We start from the raw sequence: 20,408 nt of genomic DNA on the forward strand, positions 1-20,408 counted from the left end.
TTGCGGAGACTATAGTGGTCGAGCCACCAGGCATAACATTTTCAGAAGCAACCAGTTAAACAATGTTATTAAAGTTGTTGATGATTGTCATCTTAGTCATAGAGGTTGATGGATCAATTTTATGTATGTTGGTGCAGCGTTTCTTTAGACAAACACACTTGTTTATGTCAGGGAACATTCTTGTAAGTTGTAAATGTGAGGTTACCTAATAAAGTCTTATCAGCAAACAGAGTATCTCAGCAAACATTTATAAAACTTGAGTTCATATCATGAATCATTCCACATATTGTCACACTCTTAACTCAAAGCTAAAGATTGCAAGATCGTAGCGGTCTAGTTCTGTCTAGGCTCAAAACGCCAGAGATCAACCGCGATATCGACTTCTTTTCGCTTGTGGAACTTGTAGAGTTTCGGCAAGTCATACCGGAGCTGCAAAGGGAAACAACATGAGTAAGTTAGAATGTTCATCAGAGTTTCATATGATGTTTTCAAAATCTTTATGGCCCCCAACCTCACATATAACTTCAGCACTCTTGGCATTAAAATCACGCAACGCTGCCCTTTTAATGTGCTGCAATAATCAAAATGTTGTCACAAACTATAATATCTACGCAAACTAGATAGTTAAGGAAGAAGAAGAAAGGCTTCATCCAGCTTACTTCTCTGGTAGATGTCTTATGCAGAGAGTAAACAGCTTGAGAGGCGACCTTCATTGCCGCGGAGAGAAACTCCATGTCAGCTCCTTTCTTTCGTGTCCCAAAGGGAGGATTCATCACGACAGTATCCACAATCTGGCCTATCAATAAGCAAATATGGATTCATTTCCACCAGATATCTTTCTTTTATTTGTCTAAAGAAAGTAAAATTGAAAAAGGAGGTTTCACCTTTTAACTCTAACTTTGTAATGTCACACTGAACGAAATCTATCTCCACCTGCCACACTAACAGACTACAGCAAACAATATTGCTACAACCAAAAAGAAGGCTTATTCACATGAAGAAGAGTATACCTCAAGTTCATCTGCATTTAGTGATGCTGTTTCAAGAGATTGAGGATCTATATCGAATCCAATCACACAGCTGTTTGAAGCAATACATAGAACAATACACAGAATGAATATAACTTAAAGTAGTGATGAGATAAAGATTGGAGCAAAGATGAAGATTTTTTTTTTTTTAAACTCACGCTGCATCTAGAAGAGAAGCAGCAGCACTTAAAGTACCACATCCACAGCCAAAATCCGCAACAACTTTACCAGTTATGTCTCCATATGAATTCTCTGCCTAAACAAGACACACATTGATTCAACCAACACACACTTCCTAAAAAAATAAAGAAACAAAGCCAAGCCAAACAGCAGCTTAAGACACACATCCACTCATTGAAATCATTACTAGCCAGTTATGAAGCACCAAATCCACAGAAAGCATGAAAGTAATCGCATAATAACAAAAGAAAGAGACTTTACAGTGAAAAGCATGCGAGAGGCAATGTGAGGACCAGTTGGGTACTGCTCCAATTCCACCTGCAAGACAAAAGAAAAAAAAAAAAAACTCAACTTTCAATCAAAGGTAATAAAAGACATAAACTTTATGCATACTTTAGGATTAGAGAACTGTTGAAGATCACCCAATAAGCCTTCTAATTGCTTCAGCTTCATCTTCTCCGGCGCTTCTCAGCTACCAATGACTCGGAGAAATAAAAATAAATAAGAAAAGGCAAAAAAAAAAAAAAAAACATAATATGGGCCAATAAATAAACTTTAGGCCCATTAGGCTCTCTCTCTCTCTCTCTCTCTCTCTCTCTCTCTCTTTCAAGGTTACACATTGGGACGCCTCTTTGAATTTTGAAAGGTTTTCTCTATACCCTGAATCGCGTCGCTTGCTGAGATAACAGACAGACAGAGAGATGTGTCCTCGAGCTGCTCCGACATGCGAAATATGCGAGAAAGTTGTATCCAAGTACAAGTGTCCCTCTTGTCTTGTTCCTTAGTAAGAAGTCTTTCTTCTTCTTCTTCTCTTTCATCTAGCTGTCCTCATTCTTTTTGCATTGTCATTGATATTACTTCCTTGTGTGTCCTGCAGCTGTTCCTTGGTTTGTTTCAAGAAGCACAAAGGCAAGTTATTTTTTAACTCTCACCTAAAAAGTGTTTTGTCTTTTGTAATTGTGAATTGGATTAGTGTCTCTTAGCTTGTCTATTGTACCCCCAAAGAGAAAGAATCTTTTTTGTCTCATTGACGTTGTAGCTTGAGTTACTTCAGGGGTTACTGACTATGTAGTCTGACTTATGATGCAGAGACTCCATGTGCTAAACCTTCTGCTGCCGAGGAGAAGCCAGGTTAGTCATTGTGTTTGTCTCTTGGTTTGCATATCTATGATTGGTCCATTCGATTAGTAGCATAGTATATTTCTTTTAATTTTCATTGCTTTTGTCAGTTGTTTCGTGGTTTGATTCATGAACTTGTTTTGTAGCAGCTTCTCCAGCAAAGGAAGTCTCGGTAGTGGAAACAAAACATGTCGTAGTAAAGACAGAGCACAAGGCTAGTGGTATGCCTCTTCCAACTTAAGTCTGCGTTTCGAAACCTCTAAATTAGCCAGAGATGCTAGCTAGCGTCAGATAATAAACATTTGAACTTTGGGTTGAGTCACATTACCTGTGTGTTTTGTAGCTTCATCTGCAGCAAAGGAAGTTCCGGTGGCGAGACCAATAACTGTGGAGGAAGAAAAGTATGTTGTAGAGAAGACACAGCTCGAGGCTATCGGTAATGTTCTCCCAACTCAGTCTAAGTAGTATAGAATAATTTAACGAATTTTAAATGAATGAATGAATCTGTGTCTTCATCCATTGCTTAATTTAGAAACTTTTTTGCAGCTTCTTCTAGTGAAATCAGAGAAGCTCTAAAGGATGAAGCCCTTCAGAAACTCATCTCCACTATCGATAGTTCCTCCAACCCTCTGCAGGTAAGCTCATCTACACCGTCATGTTTCATTGGAGATTAAATCTTTGTTTACTGGTATTGACGAAACTGTTTTATGGATGTATCAGGAACTGGATGAAGCAATGGGAGTAGAAGCTTTCCGCGTGCTCACAGAAAAGGTACACTCTTATCTTGATTTCAAGAACTTGCAAAGAGTAAATGACCTGGCAAAAGAGCATCTGCTAAGTTTCTCACCTTGTTAATTTCAGATTCTATCAAACATTTCCAAGAGTAGTGACAAGCAACGATCCTAGTCGCAGCATCCAAACAAAAGTTCTAGTAGCACTCTAGATTATTGTTTTCGTTACAAAAGTTGTAGTTGCAGGAGAGAAATATTCATTGGCCTAAAGAAAAAAAAAACAACGCAAACGCAGACATCTCTTCGCCGACTTATCTAACCGACTATATTATTTTACGTATTATCCCTCTGGTTGCATCTTCAACTTTGTGCATTTGCTTGGAGAGCTGATTCCTTTTTCTTTTAACCTGCAACAAAGCGATTGAGATGTATCTGTCAAAATAGTGAACATTAACTCATCTCGCAAGAAACGCCTCTGGCCCTTCCCCGCTTACCTATTGGTTTGTTATCCTGATCTTCAGGTTCCTTGCTACTACTCGCCTGGCTGAAACTCACCAGTGATTGATTCTATAAAAAAAAGAACATTTGAAGACAGGATCCTGTGAGTATCAAATTGTGACAATGGATAATGGTAAAAAGTTACCTGCAACTGAGTAGGAGGAGGAGGTTGTTGCATTTGTTGGAGACCTACAAACTGGCTATAAGGATTCATGTAACCCGGAAACTGAGACTGGTTCGGGTCAAAGGCTTGAACGTTTGGAAAAGGATATCTTGGTGGTGGATACGGTGGACCTAGACCTTCCATATGAGCCTGCCTAGGTAAAGCCATGCCAGGGAAAGGTATAAATGGAGGCCGGTCCATGCCCATTGCCGAGGGGGCAATGAAACGTTGCATATTTGGAGCATACATCATAGTCATCATACAGCCGCCTCCTGTAGACATCATCTGCATTTCGGTATTCAGGGATTAGTTGAAATCAAAATGAAACTTTTTATAACCCTTCCACGTATAGGGAACCAAAATCCATGGTGGCTGGAAACGCTTGTTGATTAACAAAAAAAGAAACTATAAAACCCTAAACCTTTTATTTTTCTGCATGAGTTCCATTACCAAGAAAAAGAAACACGAGTCTGTTTTTTTTTTTTCGAGGACATGCCTGTATTTGCAGCTGTAGCGACTTGACGTACTCGATAGCATCTTCCAGCGTTGAAGCTTTATCAGTCTGTTCAAAAGTAGAAGCAGAACACGAGATCTCAATCAGAATCATCAACCTTACCTTGAGTAAGTATAAAACTAACCTTGTTGCAGCGAGGAATGAGTTCTTGGAGAGCTTTCATCTTCTCGTTGATCTTTTCTCTCCGTCTCTGTTACATTAAAAATATATATATATATATATATGTGAGATGAAACATAAGAGCCATGACACTGTTGCTTGAAACTCAAGAAAGGATAACGTGGAAGAACCCTTTCGGAGATGTTATGCATTTCCGCAGCGCGTGACCTCTTCCTAGAAGTTGAACCACGAGCTTCTTCGCCAGTTTCCTGTAACGCCACCAAACCACAAACACAGTTGACTTATCAAAACCATGAGACTTGCTAAACTGCGCCCGTCCAAGTGACTAACATGCGCTTCCAAGCTTTGACTTTACCTCGGTATCGTCAACGGCTTCTTCTCTCTCTTTTCGCTTCCTCTCATCCGCAGTCGCTGGTTGCATCTGAAACGGCTCTGTTTCCGTCTTTGAGACCCTCGAAGAAGACGGTCCGGCGATCTCGCAAACCGTCTCAACCACCTTCCGACTAAGACTGGGGACTGCAAAAGTCTGCGCCACTCCGCCAGTGAACGTCGCTGGTGTCAGACAGGACTCGGGTGCAGAATAAGTCGGAGTCGCGCTTGATCCCACCTGCGTTGAATCTTTAACCCACTGTGCAGCGGCTGCTTCGACTCGACCGCCTGTATGTACGTTCCCTCTTACCCTCGACAAGTTGAAGAAGCTCTCCGCCCTTCTCCCGGCGATGACCTGACCCATCGGTCTCTCCGCTGCCGTCGGAGTGAACATAATAACACTAGCTGGCGGTGGCGGTGGTAGTGGTTGAGGTGTGAGAGAGACGGAGCCCTGGGGGTGAGTAAATGGGGTTGAGACGAGGCCGGAGTAGAAAAGATGATAGTTTAACTCATCTTCGCCTGGACGAGGATGATGGTTAAGCCAAGACGCCATTTCTTCTCCGCGGATGAAAATATTCTGATCAGACGGTTGACTGTGGAGAGGCGGAGGAAGCGGAAGGGGAGCACTTTCTTCTCCACCTCCGCCACTTCCGCTGCCTCGGAGAATGGGAGGAGGAACGGAACGTCTCTGTGTGTGGCTGCTTTCAACAACATGGCCGCTCTTCCATAAGAGCTCCACGATATCATCTTCACCCCTAACAATAAACGACAACTTACATTAAAAGGAAAAACCAAGAAAAGAAGAGACAACAAAAACAAGAACTTACATGATGGATTGGTCTAGGGTTTAGGGTATTGAGATTCAAGGAGGAGGAAGAAGAAGTAGAAGTAGAAGTAAGAGATGACGAATCATCGTCAAATCCTAAGTCGGTAACAGAGTTGATTCATATCTTTCGACACCAAATATCAATATATCATATTGGAACTTTGTGAAGTTGAATCACACCATATATATATATATATATATATATATTGTTAAAAGAGTTTGACATGAAAAACATTTTTGTAGTAGCTGTTTCTCTTCTGGTTTAGCCATAAAGCTCCAAGAAACTACTCAGAAAACGAAAAAAATCACCTGTTGAAAGAAGGATATTTTTGTTTATATATTTTGGAACATTGTGTGTGTTTGGGTAATGACCCTTTGAATTTCATTTTTGCCTCTACTCTTTTCTTTCGCTTCTTTCTCTTATTTTGTCTGAATGTTCGCTCCGAATTTTGTGCTTTACATAAATAATAAGCTCCCTATCTTCTCTGCCCCCCAAAAGTGAGCGTCTCTGTGCAACAAAGTTTGCGATATTTACATGACCTCATCACTTTCCAAGTGGGTTTTTTTCTCTCTCACTGAGGCATAAAATAATACTCCCTTCGTTTCCGAAAATAAAATTTTATAAAATTTATTTTTGTTCCACAAACTGAGATTTTTTTATATTTTTAAGGTACTTTTGTATACTTTTAAAAAACATTAATTATGAATATTTGAATTGATTAAATTTTATTGGTGGATAGTTATTGGAAATTGTATTAAAAAGTAAATTGTAGATTAAATTGTAAATATTTATTATATTTTTAATAAACGTGAAAACTCTAAAAAATCTTACTTTCGAAAACAGATGGAGTAGTTTTTACATATGAAAACAACATGCTAGTGGTATTTTTCTAAAACCATTTTAGATTACCACAACATCCCTGAGAAGTCTGGCTGTATATTCTCTCAAAAATGAGTTTCTTGTATCAACTGTAGTAAATATCTTACGAAAACTAGTAGTGAGTCATGATATTCTTTGGTTTAGGTTTTGCCAACATATGTTGTAGTATTGTATGTGTTCTTAGGGTTAGATTTTGGAATGCATAAATGTTTTTTTGAAAACTTTAAAATTTACCTAAGTGTGTTTATTTTTGTGTATAGTAAACACTATTTAAGTATAACTACGACTTTATAACGTGGTTAGTTAGTTAATTTAGTCAATTTAATTTAGGGGTTAAATTTAGGGTCTGGGACGACTTACTAGTAAGTCGTCTGATGTACAATATTCAACAGACGACTTACTAGTAAGTCGTCAAAACTGGACCAAACCTTTAATTTTTCAATGTACTTTTAAACCTAACCGGATTATTTACCGGACATATATAAGGTGTTTTTTTTATTCACTGTTTCGCGAAATTCAGAAAACCCTAACGCCGTTTCTCTCAAAGGCGATTTCGAAGGCGATTTCCGTCGATTCTCTCTAATCCATCGTTCTCACCACCGGTTATCTCTCCGCCGTTATCACCATCGTTCTCACCACCGTTCTCACAGCCGCTTCCTCTATATAAAATCTGAGAGGAAACCCTAGCACGCATTCTCTCAGAGGCGTCTCGTTGAACTCCGCCGCCGGTAAGTTATATCTCTTACTGTCGAGTGATTGATTGAGGAAAAGATGAACATAAAACGTTGTCTCTATCAATTTATACACTCGTTCTTTTTTTCACGTCTATTTTTGCAGATATATAACCGCTATGTCGAAGGCGATTATATCTTCTCCGAATTTTCAGGTTTGCTTTAAAATGTTCTACTGGAAGTCTTGGAAGACTTATAATTAAGTCGTCTGCAAAGTCTTCCAGGTGGAAGTCTTTCAGCTGGAAAACTTGCCAGACAACTTAATTATAAGTCTTTGATTGTTTTGAGATGGTTGTCTTTGATTGTTTTGCAGGAAAAAAAATGGATATACCAGAACTCCCCCGTAGGATACATACATTAGGGGAAGAGCCCCCCCCGCAGTGCATAGCAATTCGTATCATACTTGTTGGACGTTACATACTGCTTTAAAGAAAGCTCTTTATGATGACGAATATGAAGAGCTGAAGGAGTCGAAGTTGGGAGTTTTCATCAAGTTCCAAGAGCTGAGATTTGATTGGGCTTCAAGGCTGGTTCACTACATGCTCGGTTTCCAGCTGGACATAAAGAAGAAGTATGAGCTATGAAGTCTCGTTGGTCCAGAACCTGTGAGGTTTTCACTGTTAGAGTTTGAAAACCTCACTGGTCTAAAATGCGAGTACATCGAGGACCTTGAGAGACCTCACTGTGTCGTTTCAAAGGAGTTGACTTCTTTCTGGGAGATGTTGGGAGTTCATGTCGAAGCTGGGCCATCTACTCAGGAGATAATATCATCATTTGAGAGATGCGAAGGGTGGTCTCGGGATGATCGCAAGCAGCTCGCGTACCTTGCCATCTTCACTGGATACATTGAAGGGAGAAATATTACACGGGTTAGTCTGGCAAGGCTAGTGATAGAGCTAGAACGGTTTGAGAATTATCCATGGGGGAGAGTCGCGTTTAAGGTGCTGATGGACTCTGTGAAGGGCAGAGATATTTCGGGTTGTTACACTATTAATGGGTTTGCGCAAGCTCTCCAAGTCTGTGTGTACACAGCTCTGCCGGAATTGGGTGCTAATTATGGTAATCCTCTCCCAAACAATCCGTCTCCACCGATACTGGCTTATAAGGGTCGCAAAGGACGCATACAGTTTAAAGAGGCTATCCTCAGTCAGGTAGTTACTGCAATCTGGACTACTTCGGAGAAAACTTATAATTAAGTCGTCTGATAAGTCTTCCAACTGGACGACTTAGTAGAAGACTTATAATTAAGTCTTCTGGAAAGTTTTCCAGCTGAATGACTTAGTAGAAGACTTATAATTAAGTCTTCTGGGAAGACTATCCAGACTACTTAATTATAAATCTTCTACTAAGTCTTCCAGCTGGAAGACTTTCCAGACGACTTAATTATAAGTCGTCTACTAAGTCGTCCAGCTAGAAGACTTTCCAGACGACTTAATTATAAGTCGTCTGCGAAGTCTTTTCTTTCCATCTTTCTTAATCCGTCAAATATCTAAGTTCATATCTTCTATTTACTGCAAACTAGGGTGATCAACTTTGTTCAGAAGGACATTGGTGAATTGTTTCCAAAATGGGAGTTTGATGTTGAGGACACGCCCGCGGAGAACATAATTAAACTCATGTTTGTAAAGAAATCGTGGAAGTGGACCATGGATTGCTGGGAAGTCACCGGTACTTGGGTCAATACAAAGCCGGCGGTTGTGAGTCCAGCGAAGAAAAAGGCAGTGAAGGAAGACAGTCTAAGACCTCGGAAAAAAGCTCGTAAAGAGGCTAGTGAAGAGGCAGCTGCAGTGGCTAGTGAAGAGGCAGCTGCAGAGGCTAGTGAAGAGGTTCATATGACTATTGGTGGGTTGACCAAAGAGGATATTAAAATCATGTTCAAGGACATAGTTGATGCCATGAGGGAAGGGTTTGGGACGAGCCTTAAGGAGATCAAGTATCTGTCGAAAAGGGTGGAAGCTGTGGAGAAGAAGGTTGATATCACCACAAAACAGAAAGGGACATCAGCTCAAAACACTACCCCTCCACCTAAACCGACGCTCGAACCCGGGGTTAGTAATGAATTCTCTCCCAACAAGAAATTGACTAGACAAAGTCTTAAGAATAAGAACTGAAAAGTTATATATTGCAGAGTGAAAGTGTTAATGGGACGAACGCGGGAAGGAAGAGCTTGCCGGAGGATAAAGGTCCAGATGTGCCCGCAGATGCTAGTTCCTCGAAAGATAAAGCTCCAGAACCGAGCCTTGTTCTATTGGACAAAAATCAATCCACTGTTTCAGATTTACAGAAGGAGGATGCTAGATATCTGGAAAAGAAGGATGCTGCTTTGGCATTTTGCCGTGCAAAGAGTGATCAAACAAGGAAACTTGCTGCCTCACAGCAATCTCCTTATACGGCAAACAACACAGCCAAATTGATCATTCCAAACAAAAAGCTTTATCCAGGCTATAATCCTTTTGCACCAATTGACAAGAAGAAATTGAAGGAGCTCGCTGATTGGTTGAAAACTTGTCCGTAAATGTTTGCTTTTCCCATAATAGCTTGCTTTAGTCTACAAAAACTGATTACTTTTCAACATTTTGTGTTTGCAGTCATTATAAAATACCTCTCGATAAAAAACCACGGACAAGTAGAACTTGGTGGTATCAAATCCTCCGGACCTCCTTAGAGTGGCTGGAGGACTGTGTAAGTTTTCTGCTATGATTTAGATGACTTACTGATAAGTTTTTTTTGTAGACGACTTACCAATAAGTCGTCTGGTAAATCGTCTACGTAGAAAACTGACCAGACGACTTACGTAGACGATTTACCAGTAAGTCGTCAGAAAATATCAGACGACTTACTGGTAAGTCGTCTACGTAGAAGACTTACCAGACGACTTATCGATAACCTCATCACTTTCCAAGTAGCGTCTTTTGTCTCTCTCTTTTGATGGGTCCACATTGAGACATTAGATAATAGTATTTACAAATGAGAACAACATGCTAGTGGTATTTTTCTAAAACTATTTTAGATTACCACAACATCCCAGAGAAGAATCTGGAGGATGACCGATAGAGAATCTGGCGGTATATTCTCCCAAAAAAATGATTTTCTTGTATCAACTGTAGTAAATATTTTACAGAAACTAGTTTTCCAAATATCCAAAGAATCAGCCATAAAACCTTATGTGTAACAACGGGACACCTCCTTTGGGATATTCTCAAAAAGTATATCAACATTGAAAAATGAAGAAAATGTAAAAGTGCCAAAGGAGAATAAACAAGAAGAAGATAACTTATAAAATATTCAAGAAATACCATAAAACACTTATCATCTTCTAGTTGATCAGTTATTTTTCAGCATTAAAATTAAATCATATTGTAAAGTTATATTAAAATGTTATCATATATTTTTCTAAAGTCCCATTTTCAAATATTATCTTAACAAGGTTGTTCTTACAAACTAGAATGGTTGCTGTCAGAATATTTTGCTTATATATACAAAACTCTAAACTAATAAATAATATTTAAAATTTTAATTCATAAATATTATATAATATATATAAATCTCAAAATTCCCTTTTTAAAGATATCAAGTATTTAATTTGGGTAAAATCATTTGAAAAAGACGTCATCCAAATATCTTAGTAAAGACATATATCCATTGTGGATATATTTTTTTTAAATGCTATTACAAACTATGAGAAATATTACCGATGATTTCACATTTAACAAATCTACATGTCTTATGAAGATTCAGGTCTGATTCTTCTCTGATAAGTCTTCTCTCCATTAATTCGCATAATTCCGGCATGCCGTGCGAAGCACATGATTACCTGCAATATAGAAAAAAACATATTTAGTATCACAATACATATATATGGTACATGAGTATGCAATATCCATAGATGATAACACATCCTTAGCTCATTCAGTACAACAACCTTAGCTTTATATTCAACTTGTGAGTTTCAGATCCTATCGAGCATATCCAAGAGTAATGACAAGCAATGATAGTAGTCGCAGCATCCAAACATAAGTTCCAGAAGTACTCTTGATTATTGTTTTCTTACAACGGGTTATCATTAGTTGCAGGAGAGAAATCTTCATTGTGTTTATAGAAAAACATGATCATTTTAGTGAACACATATATATCTTCTCATAGTCACCTTACCTGTCTATATTACCCTCAAGATTCCATGCACTGACATTTACAGAAACAGAAAAAGAGGGCCTACTTTAACCTTGACTAAATTTTACATGCTATCTCTCTGTTTATATCTTCAACTTTGTGGATTTGCTTGGAGAACCGATCCTTTATTAACCTGCAACAACACGATGGAAATCATGAGCATTAACTCATCTCGCTAGAAATGCCTCTGGGCCTCTGGCCATTCCCTACCAACCTGTTGGTTTGTTGTCCTGATCTTCAGGTTCCTTGCTACTACTAGCCTGGCTGAAACTCATCTGTGATGTTGTTTGATTCTATATAAAAAACATTTTAAAAACACCTTCTTGTGAGCGTCAACCATTTGTAGGAACAGAGGAATAAGCACAATGAACAATGGGAAAGTATTACCTGCAATGGAGGAGGAGGTTGATGCATTGATTGGAGGCCAACAAAATGGCTATAAGGATTCAAGTAACCCGGAAACTGAGACTGGTTTGGCACTGGGTCAGGCTGCTGACTTGGTAAATTGACTCTGGATGGGTCAAATGCTTGAATGTTTGGAAAAGGATATCTCGGTGCTGGATATAATGGACCTGGACCTGGCATATGAGCCGGCGTAGGAAAAGCTGTGCCAGGTAAAGGTATAAATGGAGGCCGGTTCATGCCCATTGCTGAGGGGGGCATGAAACGTTGCATGTTTGGATTATACATCATACCGCCGCCTCCCATTGACATCATCTGCATTTTGATTCATGGGATTAGTTGAAATCGTTGGTCATGATCCTTCTTCATATATAACGCTGTAAACGTGTGAGAGCAAATTCATGACTTGCAAGAAACAGGACATAATAAAAAAGCGATCAACTATCAAGTTCTCAAGTCCATCCATCTAGACAAAGTACCATTGTTTCCAAGTAGAGACATTATTAGATATTGCACATCTCTTCCCATGAAACTTTAATAACCCTTCCACGGAGATGAATCTTCTGCAGACAGTTAAGAACCAAAATCCATCGACGCAGTTGATTAACATTTAAAAAAAAAACGCTAAAACCCTAAACCCTTTTACTATTCTGCATGAGATCTATGACCAATAAAAAATAGTTCTGTTCTTTTAGGACATACCTGTATTTGCATCTGTAGTGACTTCACGTACTCAATAGCATCCTCCAGCATTGAAGCTTTATCAGTCTGTTCAAAGTAGAAGCAGAACAAAATCTCAATCAGAATCATCAACCTTACCTTGAGTAAGAAAGATATATACCTTGTTGCAGCGAGGAATGAGTTCTTGGAGAGCTTTCATCTTCTCGTTGATCTTTTCTCTCCTTCTCTGTTACAAAAAAGGAAAAAAAGAATGCTACATGAAACAGAAGAGCATGTTAGTTTCAAAAAAAAAAAAAAAAAACAGGAGAGCTTGTTGCTTGAAACTTAAGAAAAGAAAAGTGTGAAAGAACCCTTTCGGAGATGTTATGCGTTTCCGCAGCTCGTGACCTCTTCCTAGATGTCGAACCACCAGTTTCCTGTACGCCAAATACAGTTTACTTAATAAAACCTTTGAGACTTGCTAAACTGCACCCGTCCAAGGGACTAACATGCGCACTCGGTGCTCTCTGACTCACCTCAGCAGGTTCTTCTCTCTCCTTTCTCTTCCTCTCGTCGGCAGCTTCCGTCTCCGTGGCTGGTTGTATCTGAAACGTCTCTGTTTCGGTCTTTGATGAGACCACTGACGAAGATGGTCCGGCGATGGCGCAAACCGTCTCAACCGCTCTGGGAACTGCAAAAGTCTGCGCGACTCCGCTAGTGACCGTCGCTGGTGTCAGACAGGACTCCGGTGCTGAAGACGACGGTGTCGCGCTTGATCCCACCTGCGTCAAATCTCTAACTACCACCGGAACCCACGGTGCAGCTGCTACTTCGACTCCACCGCTCGTCTGTATGTTCCCTCTTAGCCTCGAGAAGTTCTCAGCCCTTCTCTCGGCGATGACCTGACCCATCGGTCTCTCCGCCGCCGTTGGAGTGTAAATAGCACTGGCTGGTGGTGGTGCGAGAGAGACGGAGCCCTGCGGCTGAGTAAATGGGGTGGCGACTAGGCCGGAGTAGAAAAGTTGGGAGCGGAGGAACTCATCTTCTTCCCCGAGAGGATGATGGTGAAGCCAAGACGCCATTTCGTCTTCGCGTATGAAAAGACTCTGATCAGACGGTTGACTGTGGAGAGGTGGCGGAAGCAGAAGATGAAGTGGAGCACTTTCTTCTGCACTGCCGCCGCCACTTCCGCTGCCTCGTAAAACAGGAGGAGGAGGAGGAACAGAGGGTCTCTGTGCTTGGCTGCTTCGAACAAGATGACCGCTCTTCCATAAGAGCTCCACGATATCATCTTCACCCCTAACAAAAACCACAACTTACATTAAGAGGGGTAAGAAGAGATACGGTTAAAGAAAAAATAGAGAAGAAGAGATAATAAAAACAATAACTTACTTTTACCACAAAAAAAAACAAGAACTTACTTTTTACCACAAAGAAAAAACAAAAACTTACATAACGAACTGTTCTTGGGGTAGACAGGTTCAAGGAGGAGGAAGAAGAAGTAGAAGTAGTAGGATGTGAAGAAGAATCATCGTCAAATCCCAAGTCTGGAACATAGTTGATTCATATCTTTGAGATATATATAGACACCAAATCTTTTAGAGTACTCATATTGGAACTTTGTGAAGTTATATGACTTGTATCTATGTACCACCATATATATATAGTATTTTAAATATTGTAGTAAGAGAGTTCGACAAAATAAACTTTTTTCTTGTAGCTGTTTCTCTTCTGGTTTAAGCCATAAAGCTCCAAGAAACCACCCAGAGCGCACCCAAAACAACACCCTGCGGAAAACCTCCAATATTTTTTTCAAATTGATTATCTTTTTGGAAGATAGTGTGTTTTATCCTTATAAAATGAATCTCATAGAGTTTCTCAAACATATATTATATTTTGGATATATTTTATTTTTGTGCAATTCTTTCAAAAAAAACATTAAAAAAAAAAGATAGTGTGTTTTGGCCTTTTGGGTCAGATCCTTTGAATTTATTTTTCCTTTTTTTTTGGACAGCGAAATTTATTTTCCCTTCTACTGCGTTCTTTCGGTTCTTTCTCTTAGTTTATCTGAATGTTCACTTCGAATTTTGTCTTGCACAAATAATCAGCTCTCTATCTCCTCTGCCCCGAAAGTGAGTGTGTTTGTGTGCGTGCTACAAAGTTTACTATATCTACATGACGTCATCACTTTCCAAGTGGGGACTTTTGTCTCTCTCCTTTGATGGGTCCACATTGGTACGTAAATATATAATAGTATTTTACGTATAAGAACAAGCAAGCTAGTGGTATTTTCATAAAATTATAAAGAGAAATTGCACTGCATATACAAGCATAACCGCTTAATTTGCAGATGTGGAAAAGTATTTTTTTCATCGACACGCACTTGATTTTATGACCATTCTGCCCCTAGATTCGTGTAACGCTACCTACAGCCTATTCAATTTCGAAACCTCCTTCCTCACGCGTCACCAAAATCGATACAACACTCATCTCTCTCCTCGTTTACTTCACCGCTCATTTTTTTGGGAATTCTTCGTCTTCTCCGTAGAAAATTATTTTCGCAGGTTTCTAATACCAATCTCCGATCACCGCAAACCTAATTCCGAGTCGCGATTACTTATCACATCCTTTGACGGTAAGTCAATTATTCTGCACATCTAATCGTTTCTCTCCGAAGTTTCTTCAAGTAAAACTCTTCGTATATCTTTTTAAGATATCTAAACTCTTTCATTTTCATCATATGCAATTTGGTAGATCTGATTAAATATTTCGATCCCGTGCAGATTTCATGTTCCCCACGGGAGATCAAATGGCACACACCTTTTCCATCTCGGTTCTTTGCCATTGGAGATGAACCCGATGGTTTGAGAGTCACTTTCTACCACCTACCACAAGCCTGGATGCATAAAGCATATATTAGAGACACTCGAGGAAGACGAACTCGAAGTCCTAAAGGCGTCGTCTTTTGGCAAATTCATAGAGCTGGCAGACCAGTCTCCATATTCCGGTCGTCTTGGACGTTTCACGAAGTCGAGACAGCTTAAAGTAAACAAGAAATACGAGGCAATGGTATTAAACCAGCACACGCAAGGACGCTGGACGCAGCTGAAAATGTAAGTATTCAATTGATATATCTATTTCTAGTAATAACTGATCATTTGATGTGTCTATTAACCGGCTAACAAACTCAAAAACATGAACTTTTCTAGATTATCCGGCTAACGCACACAGAAAACATGAATTTTTCTAGATTATCCGGCTAACACACATATAAACATGAATTTTATTAGATATCCGGCTAACAAGATAAAATATTTTCATTAGTTGTAGGTCCATGTTACGTCTATTATTCCTCAGGACCTGAAAGCACTGACCGTGGAAAGGGCAAGGTCTGTCCTTCAAAACCCCAATCATGCTCATTCTGGGATCACATCCATCTTGTTCATGCAAGCACACACTGATGCTGGTATATCAATCATGTAGTGAAGTCTGTATTTTTCTTAGTTTGCAAATTTTGAAGTTCTTGAAGTTATACTGATATAACTTCAAAATTATTCGTTTATACGAAATTCATATAAGTGTCTAAAACCAAAAATATGCAGCCATGTGTTTACGTTGCATCGATTTGACAACCTAATCTATATTTTAGTCATAATAACCAGCTACCTATTCACTTGTACGGTTACCACACTCATTATCCCGCTAACTCCGTAATTATCCTGACTTGTATATATTGAAGACGTTCGTACATATATAAAAATATCCGTCTATGATTTAGCTTATCAAGATATCCATTTTGATTGTACTGCTAACTGTCATGTTATCCGTCTTTGTGTGTTAAGTGTCATGTTATCTGTCTATGAGTGTTAATGCATCTGCTTTGTTCATTCCCCGTCCACGATGAAAACTGGTAAGATAGCACTATTGGTGTCCGTTCTCCCACCACATATCTCATCCTCACTATGCTCATCAAAGACTCGAACGTTTCATTGTCTCGGATCATAGCTTCGAAACCAAAGTCCGTGGGGTCCGGGTGGAAATTCCAAGCGCCGTCTTCCTCCTTGTTCCACTCACCCACCACAATCCCACAAGCTCCCCATCTGAAAAATAAAAAATTCTATAAGTAAAGGGAGCAAACAAACATTAATACCGCATGCAAGACAAAATCAATGAGATCTTTGTTCCTGGTTCAATAAAAAGAATGTCAGAACAGCTCAGTTAATTTTTTTTTCTGACACGCAATCACCATTAATACATAAACATTCTTCGCTATAAATGGAAACCCACATAAATGCTCAGCACGACTCACCTGAAGCTAATGATGAACCCGGAAGACTCAGAGTTTATGAGAGTTATTAAAGACGATGCAGAAGAAAATAGATTGTTTACTGTGTGTTTCACTCTCTCCCGAACACCTCTTATAGAACACGATCTATATGCTATATATTGGCGATATAATTTGTATATGTGTATATAACCGTGCAATATCAAACTCAGAGATTAAACGGCTAACCAACATTATAGCTACGCTACGCGCCGAGATCGAGGAGCTTCGCCTTTCCGAAGCTCGAACAAATAATCTTGACGTCGACCAACATATATTACATGTGTAATACTGGGCGGAAAGGTTTATGTTTCCTAAGCACTCGTAATGGTCAGTTTATTTGGCTATTTTTAGATAGGAGGCTAAGCAAATACAAACAGCCATGTGTATATATAGATTTTCTAATGATTACATGCACGTGATGATTGCACTACGTAAAGAGAAGAGCTATAGGGTCACCGATGTCTTTTCTCACTCGCAGGAACTGGGCCTTGCGCCTGGGCCGACTGTTTTTCCATTTGCGCAAATTTCCTAATCTTTCTATATTTATGGTGCAAATCGCTCAATTATAAAAGAACAATACTTAGATGCACCCCCGTGGTGAATGATTAAATTCACCACACTCTTCGTAACTAATCAAAGTGTCTTGTAAGAATAGTTGAAAAAAGCAATAACTTTTTTAAAAAAATAGCTGAAAAAACAACACCGACATTAATTAACGCCGTCTAAAAACCTAAACTCTAAAACCATAAATCCTAAATATGAAACACTAAACCATAAATCTCAATCCTAAAATCTAAACCCTAAATCTTAAAGTTTAAACCCAAACTCTAAGCAATAAACCTTAAATCCTAAAATCTAAACCCTAAACCCACAATTCTAAACCCTAAACCCTAAAATCTAAACCCTAAATCCTAAACCCTAAACTCAAATCCTAAACTCTAAACTCAAAATTTCAAATCCTAAACCCTAAACTCTAAATCATAAACCCTAAACCCAAACCTTTAAATCATAAACCCTAAACCCAAATCTTTAAACCATAAACCCATCTGCTAGTTAATAAGATTAAGGTTTACGGTTTAGAGGTTTTGAGGTTTGGGTTTAGGGTTTATGATTTATGGTTTGAGTTTAAGATTTAAAGTTTTAGGTTTATGATTTAGGGTTTGGTTTTAAGATTTAAAGTTTTGGGTTTAGGGTTTAGGATTTAGGGTTTAGATTTAAGGATTTAGGGTTTAGGATTTAGAGTTTTGGGTTCAGGCTTTAGGGTTTAGATTTAGGGTTTAGGGTTTATTGCGTAGAGTTTGGGTTTAGGGTTTAAAATTTAGGGTTTAGATTTTAGGATTGGGGTTTATGGTTTTGTGTTTTGGATTTAGGGTTTATGGTTTTAGAGTTTAGGTTTTTAGAATTTAGAATTTTGCAGATGACGCTAATTAATGTCGGTATTGTTTTTTTTCTAGCTATTTATTTTTTTTATTTTTATTGCCTTTTTAAACTATTCTTACAAGGCATTTTGGTTGGATATGAAGAGTGTGGTGAATTTAATCATTCACCACAGGAGTGAACCTAAGTATCGTTCATTATAAAACCATTTGAGATACCACAACATCCCAGAGAAGAATCTGGAGGATGACCGATAGAGAATTTGGAGGTACATTCTCTCAAAAATGAGTTTCTTTTATCAATCGTAGTAAATATCTTACAGATACAAGTTCGCCAAATATCCAAAGAATCAGCCATAAGACCATCTATATTTTAGTTGTTAACCCCACTCTTTAATTGGGATTCTTACTTTTGGATAAGAGACGGTTCTTAGATTTTTTTAGATAAAATCTAAGAAAAGCTAAGAACCGTCTCTTAAATAAGAGATATAAGAGCATGATTGATACACTAAAAATTAATCTTTGCTACTGTCAAGTTAACAGTGGTAATTGTAATATTTGAGATTCAATCCAGAGGACCAGTTTACTCTTTACTCTTATGGGTTCAATGTTAAGCTGAGAAACAAGTGGGGTTTTGAGAATTAATTGTGACACGAGTAACAAGAATGCCTAGGTGATTCAAATTCGATCTAAGTGAAGCTGGCTTAGGGTCATTAATCGGATGTTAATTGCAGGACTGAACAACTATTCAAGTGCGATGAAATGCAGTCTAGAACTCAGATCACTCGGCTAGAACAATCCACTATCGTGATCTTGTTCCTTTTGCGTGTCGGTCTTGAGTCCTAAGCTCTCGCTTGGAACAAGACACAATAGCAAGCCTTAGATGCGAGATCTGATTAGTTCACTTAATACCCTAATATCTACTCTCGCTGATTAGGGATACAAAGCTCATTCAATGTATATCAATTTATCTCCTAAACGGTTAGCTAGGGGATTAAATCAAAGATCAAACATTAAGTGATCAGTTCAATGCTGGCAGTAAGAACAATATGAATGAAGAACAGTTAAGATCACTTATTTGTGTTCAGTTCATGCGGCTAACACCCTACAACCCTAAGCAAGCTAAGCCTACTACTCAATCATAAAGCAGGATGACACAGACATGGTTTCTGAATAATACTGCATATAAAATAAAGTAGAAAGACAAGGGTTCAGGATGATCTTCTCGTGAGGATGAAGCCTTCTCCCTTACAAGTTGCTTAATCCAAAGAAAATAGTTATAGGTCTCTTGCTAAAACTAATGTAAGAAAAAGAAATGATAGCATGGCCTTTTTATATGGAGGCGCTGGTGGTAAAGAGATAAGAGAGAGTGAAATCTAGGGCAAACTTCCGGAATAGGAAGTTTCCTTAATGATCGGGAACAGTCAGATGCTTGTTCTCTTCGGGAACAACCTTCGGGTTGTTCTAGATGGCTGTTCAGCATCGAATCCTTCAAAACGACATCTGACTTCCTAAATCTCTCTTCTTTTCTCTTTCACCTGCTCCAAACCTGGAATGATATCAATTAAACACGAATTAGGACTGAGAATTAACTCAAAGCACACGTATAATGGTATTAAAAACACCATATATCAATGATTAACCCGAGCTCTTAATTTGGGGTTCTTAACTCATGATTTGACATTTTTTTTTGTTTTTTTTACACTTTTCGGCTAAGAACCGGCTCTTATATCTCTTATTTAAGAGCCGGTTCTTAGCTTTTCTTAGTTAAAAGCTAGGAAACAGTTCTTAACCGAAGCTAAGAATCCCACCCTAAGAACCCGGGTTAATCATGATCTAAGAGCTGTTCTCTTAGCCGAAAGTGTAAAAAAAAATAAAAAAATGTCAAATCATGAGTTAAGAACCCAGGGTAAGAGACCAGGGTTAATCATGCCCTTAGAGCATGTTAAGTTTTAGTCGTCTTAGAGCATGTCAAAAGGCCACTCTCAACGGTAAAGTTTCTAACACGTGTTCTCAGCAAATTCCTTATATATTAAAAGAGAAGCATTGCCATTTAATGTTTTCACACTATATTGTACACCTGACAGTCTTATAATAATTGAAAATATGGAAACTGACATGTCGCCTTAATAGAACTCATCACAATAATTTTTCCTATTTTATTTACAGTTAAACACAAGGAAGTTGTATCCTTTAGCTCATACCGAAAGATATGATGCAAAGTTCATACCAAGTCGCAGATCATTTGACTAAAAATGGAACTAATTTTTTTCATCGCACTTTATAACTTCATTATGGTAAATGAGACATCTCA

General features: G+C 38.7%; 4 protein-coding genes and 1 long non-coding RNA gene across 8 annotated transcripts; 2 read left to right on the plus strand and 3 right to left on the minus strand.

The window, feature by feature from the left end:
• Positions 1 to 201: 201 nt before the first annotated feature.
• On the minus strand, positions 202 to 1,723 carry LOC106375562 (rRNA N6-adenosine-methyltransferase METTL5). Its single transcript, XM_013815512.3, has 8 exons — positions 1,602 to 1,723; positions 1,470 to 1,526; positions 1,187 to 1,284; positions 1,011 to 1,080; positions 885 to 933; positions 660 to 796; positions 512 to 571; positions 202 to 429 (listed from the first exon to the last, which is right to left on the minus strand). Exons 1-8 carry the CDS (start codon positions 1,659 to 1,661, stop codon positions 334 to 336), a joined length of 627 nt encoding a protein of 208 aa, XP_013670966.2. The 5' UTR covers positions 1,662 to 1,723; the 3' UTR covers positions 202 to 333.
• Positions 1,724 to 1,748: 25 nt separating this feature from the next.
• LOC106375563 (zinc finger HIT domain-containing protein 3) lies at positions 1,749 to 3,401 on the plus strand. Of its 2 annotated transcripts, none has more exons than XM_013815514.3 (8): positions 1,749 to 1,992; positions 2,086 to 2,117; positions 2,298 to 2,339; positions 2,474 to 2,548; positions 2,671 to 2,763; positions 2,874 to 2,962; positions 3,048 to 3,098; positions 3,189 to 3,401. In XM_013815514.3, exons 1-8 carry the CDS (start codon positions 1,910 to 1,912, stop codon positions 3,231 to 3,233), a joined length of 510 nt encoding a protein of 169 aa, XP_013670968.1. In that variant the 5' UTR covers positions 1,749 to 1,909; the 3' UTR covers positions 3,234 to 3,401. The 2 variants fall into 2 exon arrangements, with proteins under 2 accessions (XP_013670968.1, XP_013670970.1); XM_013815516.3 differs by having other exon boundaries at positions 1,756 to 1,992; positions 2,477 to 2,548.
• Positions 3,247 to 6,239, minus strand: LOC106372902 (transcription factor bHLH119-like). 2 transcript variants are annotated; one of them, XM_048745420.1, is made up of 8 exons: positions 5,550 to 6,229; positions 4,709 to 5,477; positions 4,524 to 4,601; positions 4,358 to 4,423; positions 4,216 to 4,281; positions 3,702 to 4,004; positions 3,553 to 3,625; positions 3,247 to 3,465 (listed from the first exon to the last, which is right to left on the minus strand). In XM_048745420.1, coding segments are annotated over exons 1-8 (1,362 nt in total). In that variant the 5' UTR covers positions 5,552 to 6,229; the 3' UTR covers positions 3,247 to 3,460. The 2 variants fall into 2 exon arrangements, with proteins under 2 accessions (XP_048601377.1, XP_048601376.1); XM_048745419.1 differs by lacking the exon at positions 3,247 to 3,465 and having other exon boundaries at positions 3,509 to 3,625; positions 5,550 to 6,239.
• Positions 6,240 to 10,108: 3,869 nt separating this feature from the next.
• Positions 10,109 to 14,165, minus strand: LOC106372904 (transcription factor bHLH119-like). 2 transcript variants are annotated; one of them, XR_002655019.2, is made up of 9 exons: positions 13,844 to 14,165; positions 12,928 to 13,690; positions 12,763 to 12,828; positions 12,573 to 12,638; positions 12,434 to 12,499; positions 11,717 to 12,046; positions 11,544 to 11,622; positions 11,382 to 11,462; positions 10,109 to 10,973 (listed from the first exon to the last, which is right to left on the minus strand). XR_002655019.2 is itself a non-coding variant. In XM_022694564.2 (8 exons), coding segments are annotated over exons 1-8 (1,377 nt in total). In that variant the 5' UTR covers positions 13,846 to 14,164; the 3' UTR covers positions 10,992 to 11,457. The 2 variants fall into 2 exon arrangements, 1 of the variants encoding a protein (XP_022550285.1); XM_022694564.2 differs by lacking the exon at positions 10,109 to 10,973 and having other exon boundaries at positions 10,992 to 11,462; positions 13,844 to 14,164.
• Positions 14,166 to 14,333: 168 nt separating this feature from the next.
• LOC106374303 lies at positions 14,334 to 16,064 on the plus strand. The gene is made up of 3 exons (XR_001274895.3): positions 14,334 to 15,026; positions 15,175 to 15,504; positions 15,716 to 16,064. It is a non-coding gene; the product is annotated as an uncharacterized LOC106374303 (long non-coding RNA).
• The last annotated feature ends 4,344 nt before the right edge of the window (positions 16,065 to 20,408 follow it).

The sequence above is a fragment of the Brassica napus genome, chromosome C1 (genome assembly GCF_020379485.1).
Source record: "Brassica napus cultivar Da-Ae chromosome C1, Da-Ae, whole genome shotgun sequence".
NCBI classification, from domain to species: Eukaryota; Viridiplantae; Streptophyta; class Magnoliopsida; order Brassicales; family Brassicaceae; genus Brassica; species Brassica napus.

Excerpts from the sequence above, each read along its gene's own strand:
- LOC106372904 (XM_022694564.2), bottom strand. Across the intron at positions 12,639-12,762 it reads CGCATAACATCTCCGAAAGG|AGAAGGAGAGAAAAGATCAA; the intron begins GTTCTTTCACAC and ends TTTTTGTAACAG. Across the intron at positions 12,500-12,572 it reads TCATTCCTCGCTGCAACAAG|ACTGATAAAGCTTCAATGCT; the intron begins GTATATATCTTT and ends TACTTTGAACAG.
- LOC106372902 (XM_048745419.1), bottom strand. Across the intron at positions 4,282-4,357 it reads TCATTCCTCGCTGCAACAAG|ACTGATAAAGCTTCAACGCT; the intron begins GTTAGTTTTATA and ends ACTTTTGAACAG. Across the intron at positions 4,005-4,215 it reads CGCTACAGCTGCAAATACAG|ATGATGTCTACAGGAGGCGG; the intron begins GCATGTCCTCGA and ends ACCGAAATGCAG.
- LOC106375563 (XM_013815514.3), top strand. The coding sequence starts at position 1,910 with ATGTGTCCTCGAGCTGCTCCGACATGCGAAATATGCGAGAAAGTTGTA. Across the intron at positions 2,340-2,473 it reads TGCTGCCGAGGAGAAGCCAG|CAGCTTCTCCAGCAAAGGAA; the intron begins GTTAGTCATTGT and ends CTTGTTTTGTAG. Across the intron at positions 3,099-3,188 it reads TCCGCGTGCTCACAGAAAAG|ATTCTATCAAACATTTCCAA; the intron begins GTACACTCTTAT and ends TGTTAATTTCAG.
- LOC106375562 (XM_013815512.3), bottom strand. The coding sequence starts at position 1,661 with ATGAAGCTGAAGCAATTAGAAGGCTTATTGGGTGATCTTCAACAGTTC. Across the intron at positions 934-1,010 it reads TAAATGCAGATGAACTTGAG|GTGGAGATAGATTTCGTTCA; the intron begins GTATACTCTTCT and ends TTAGTGTGGCAG. Across the intron at positions 572-659 it reads ATAAGACATCTACCAGAGAA|CACATTAAAAGGGCAGCGTT; the intron begins GTAAGCTGGATG and ends TGATTATTGCAG.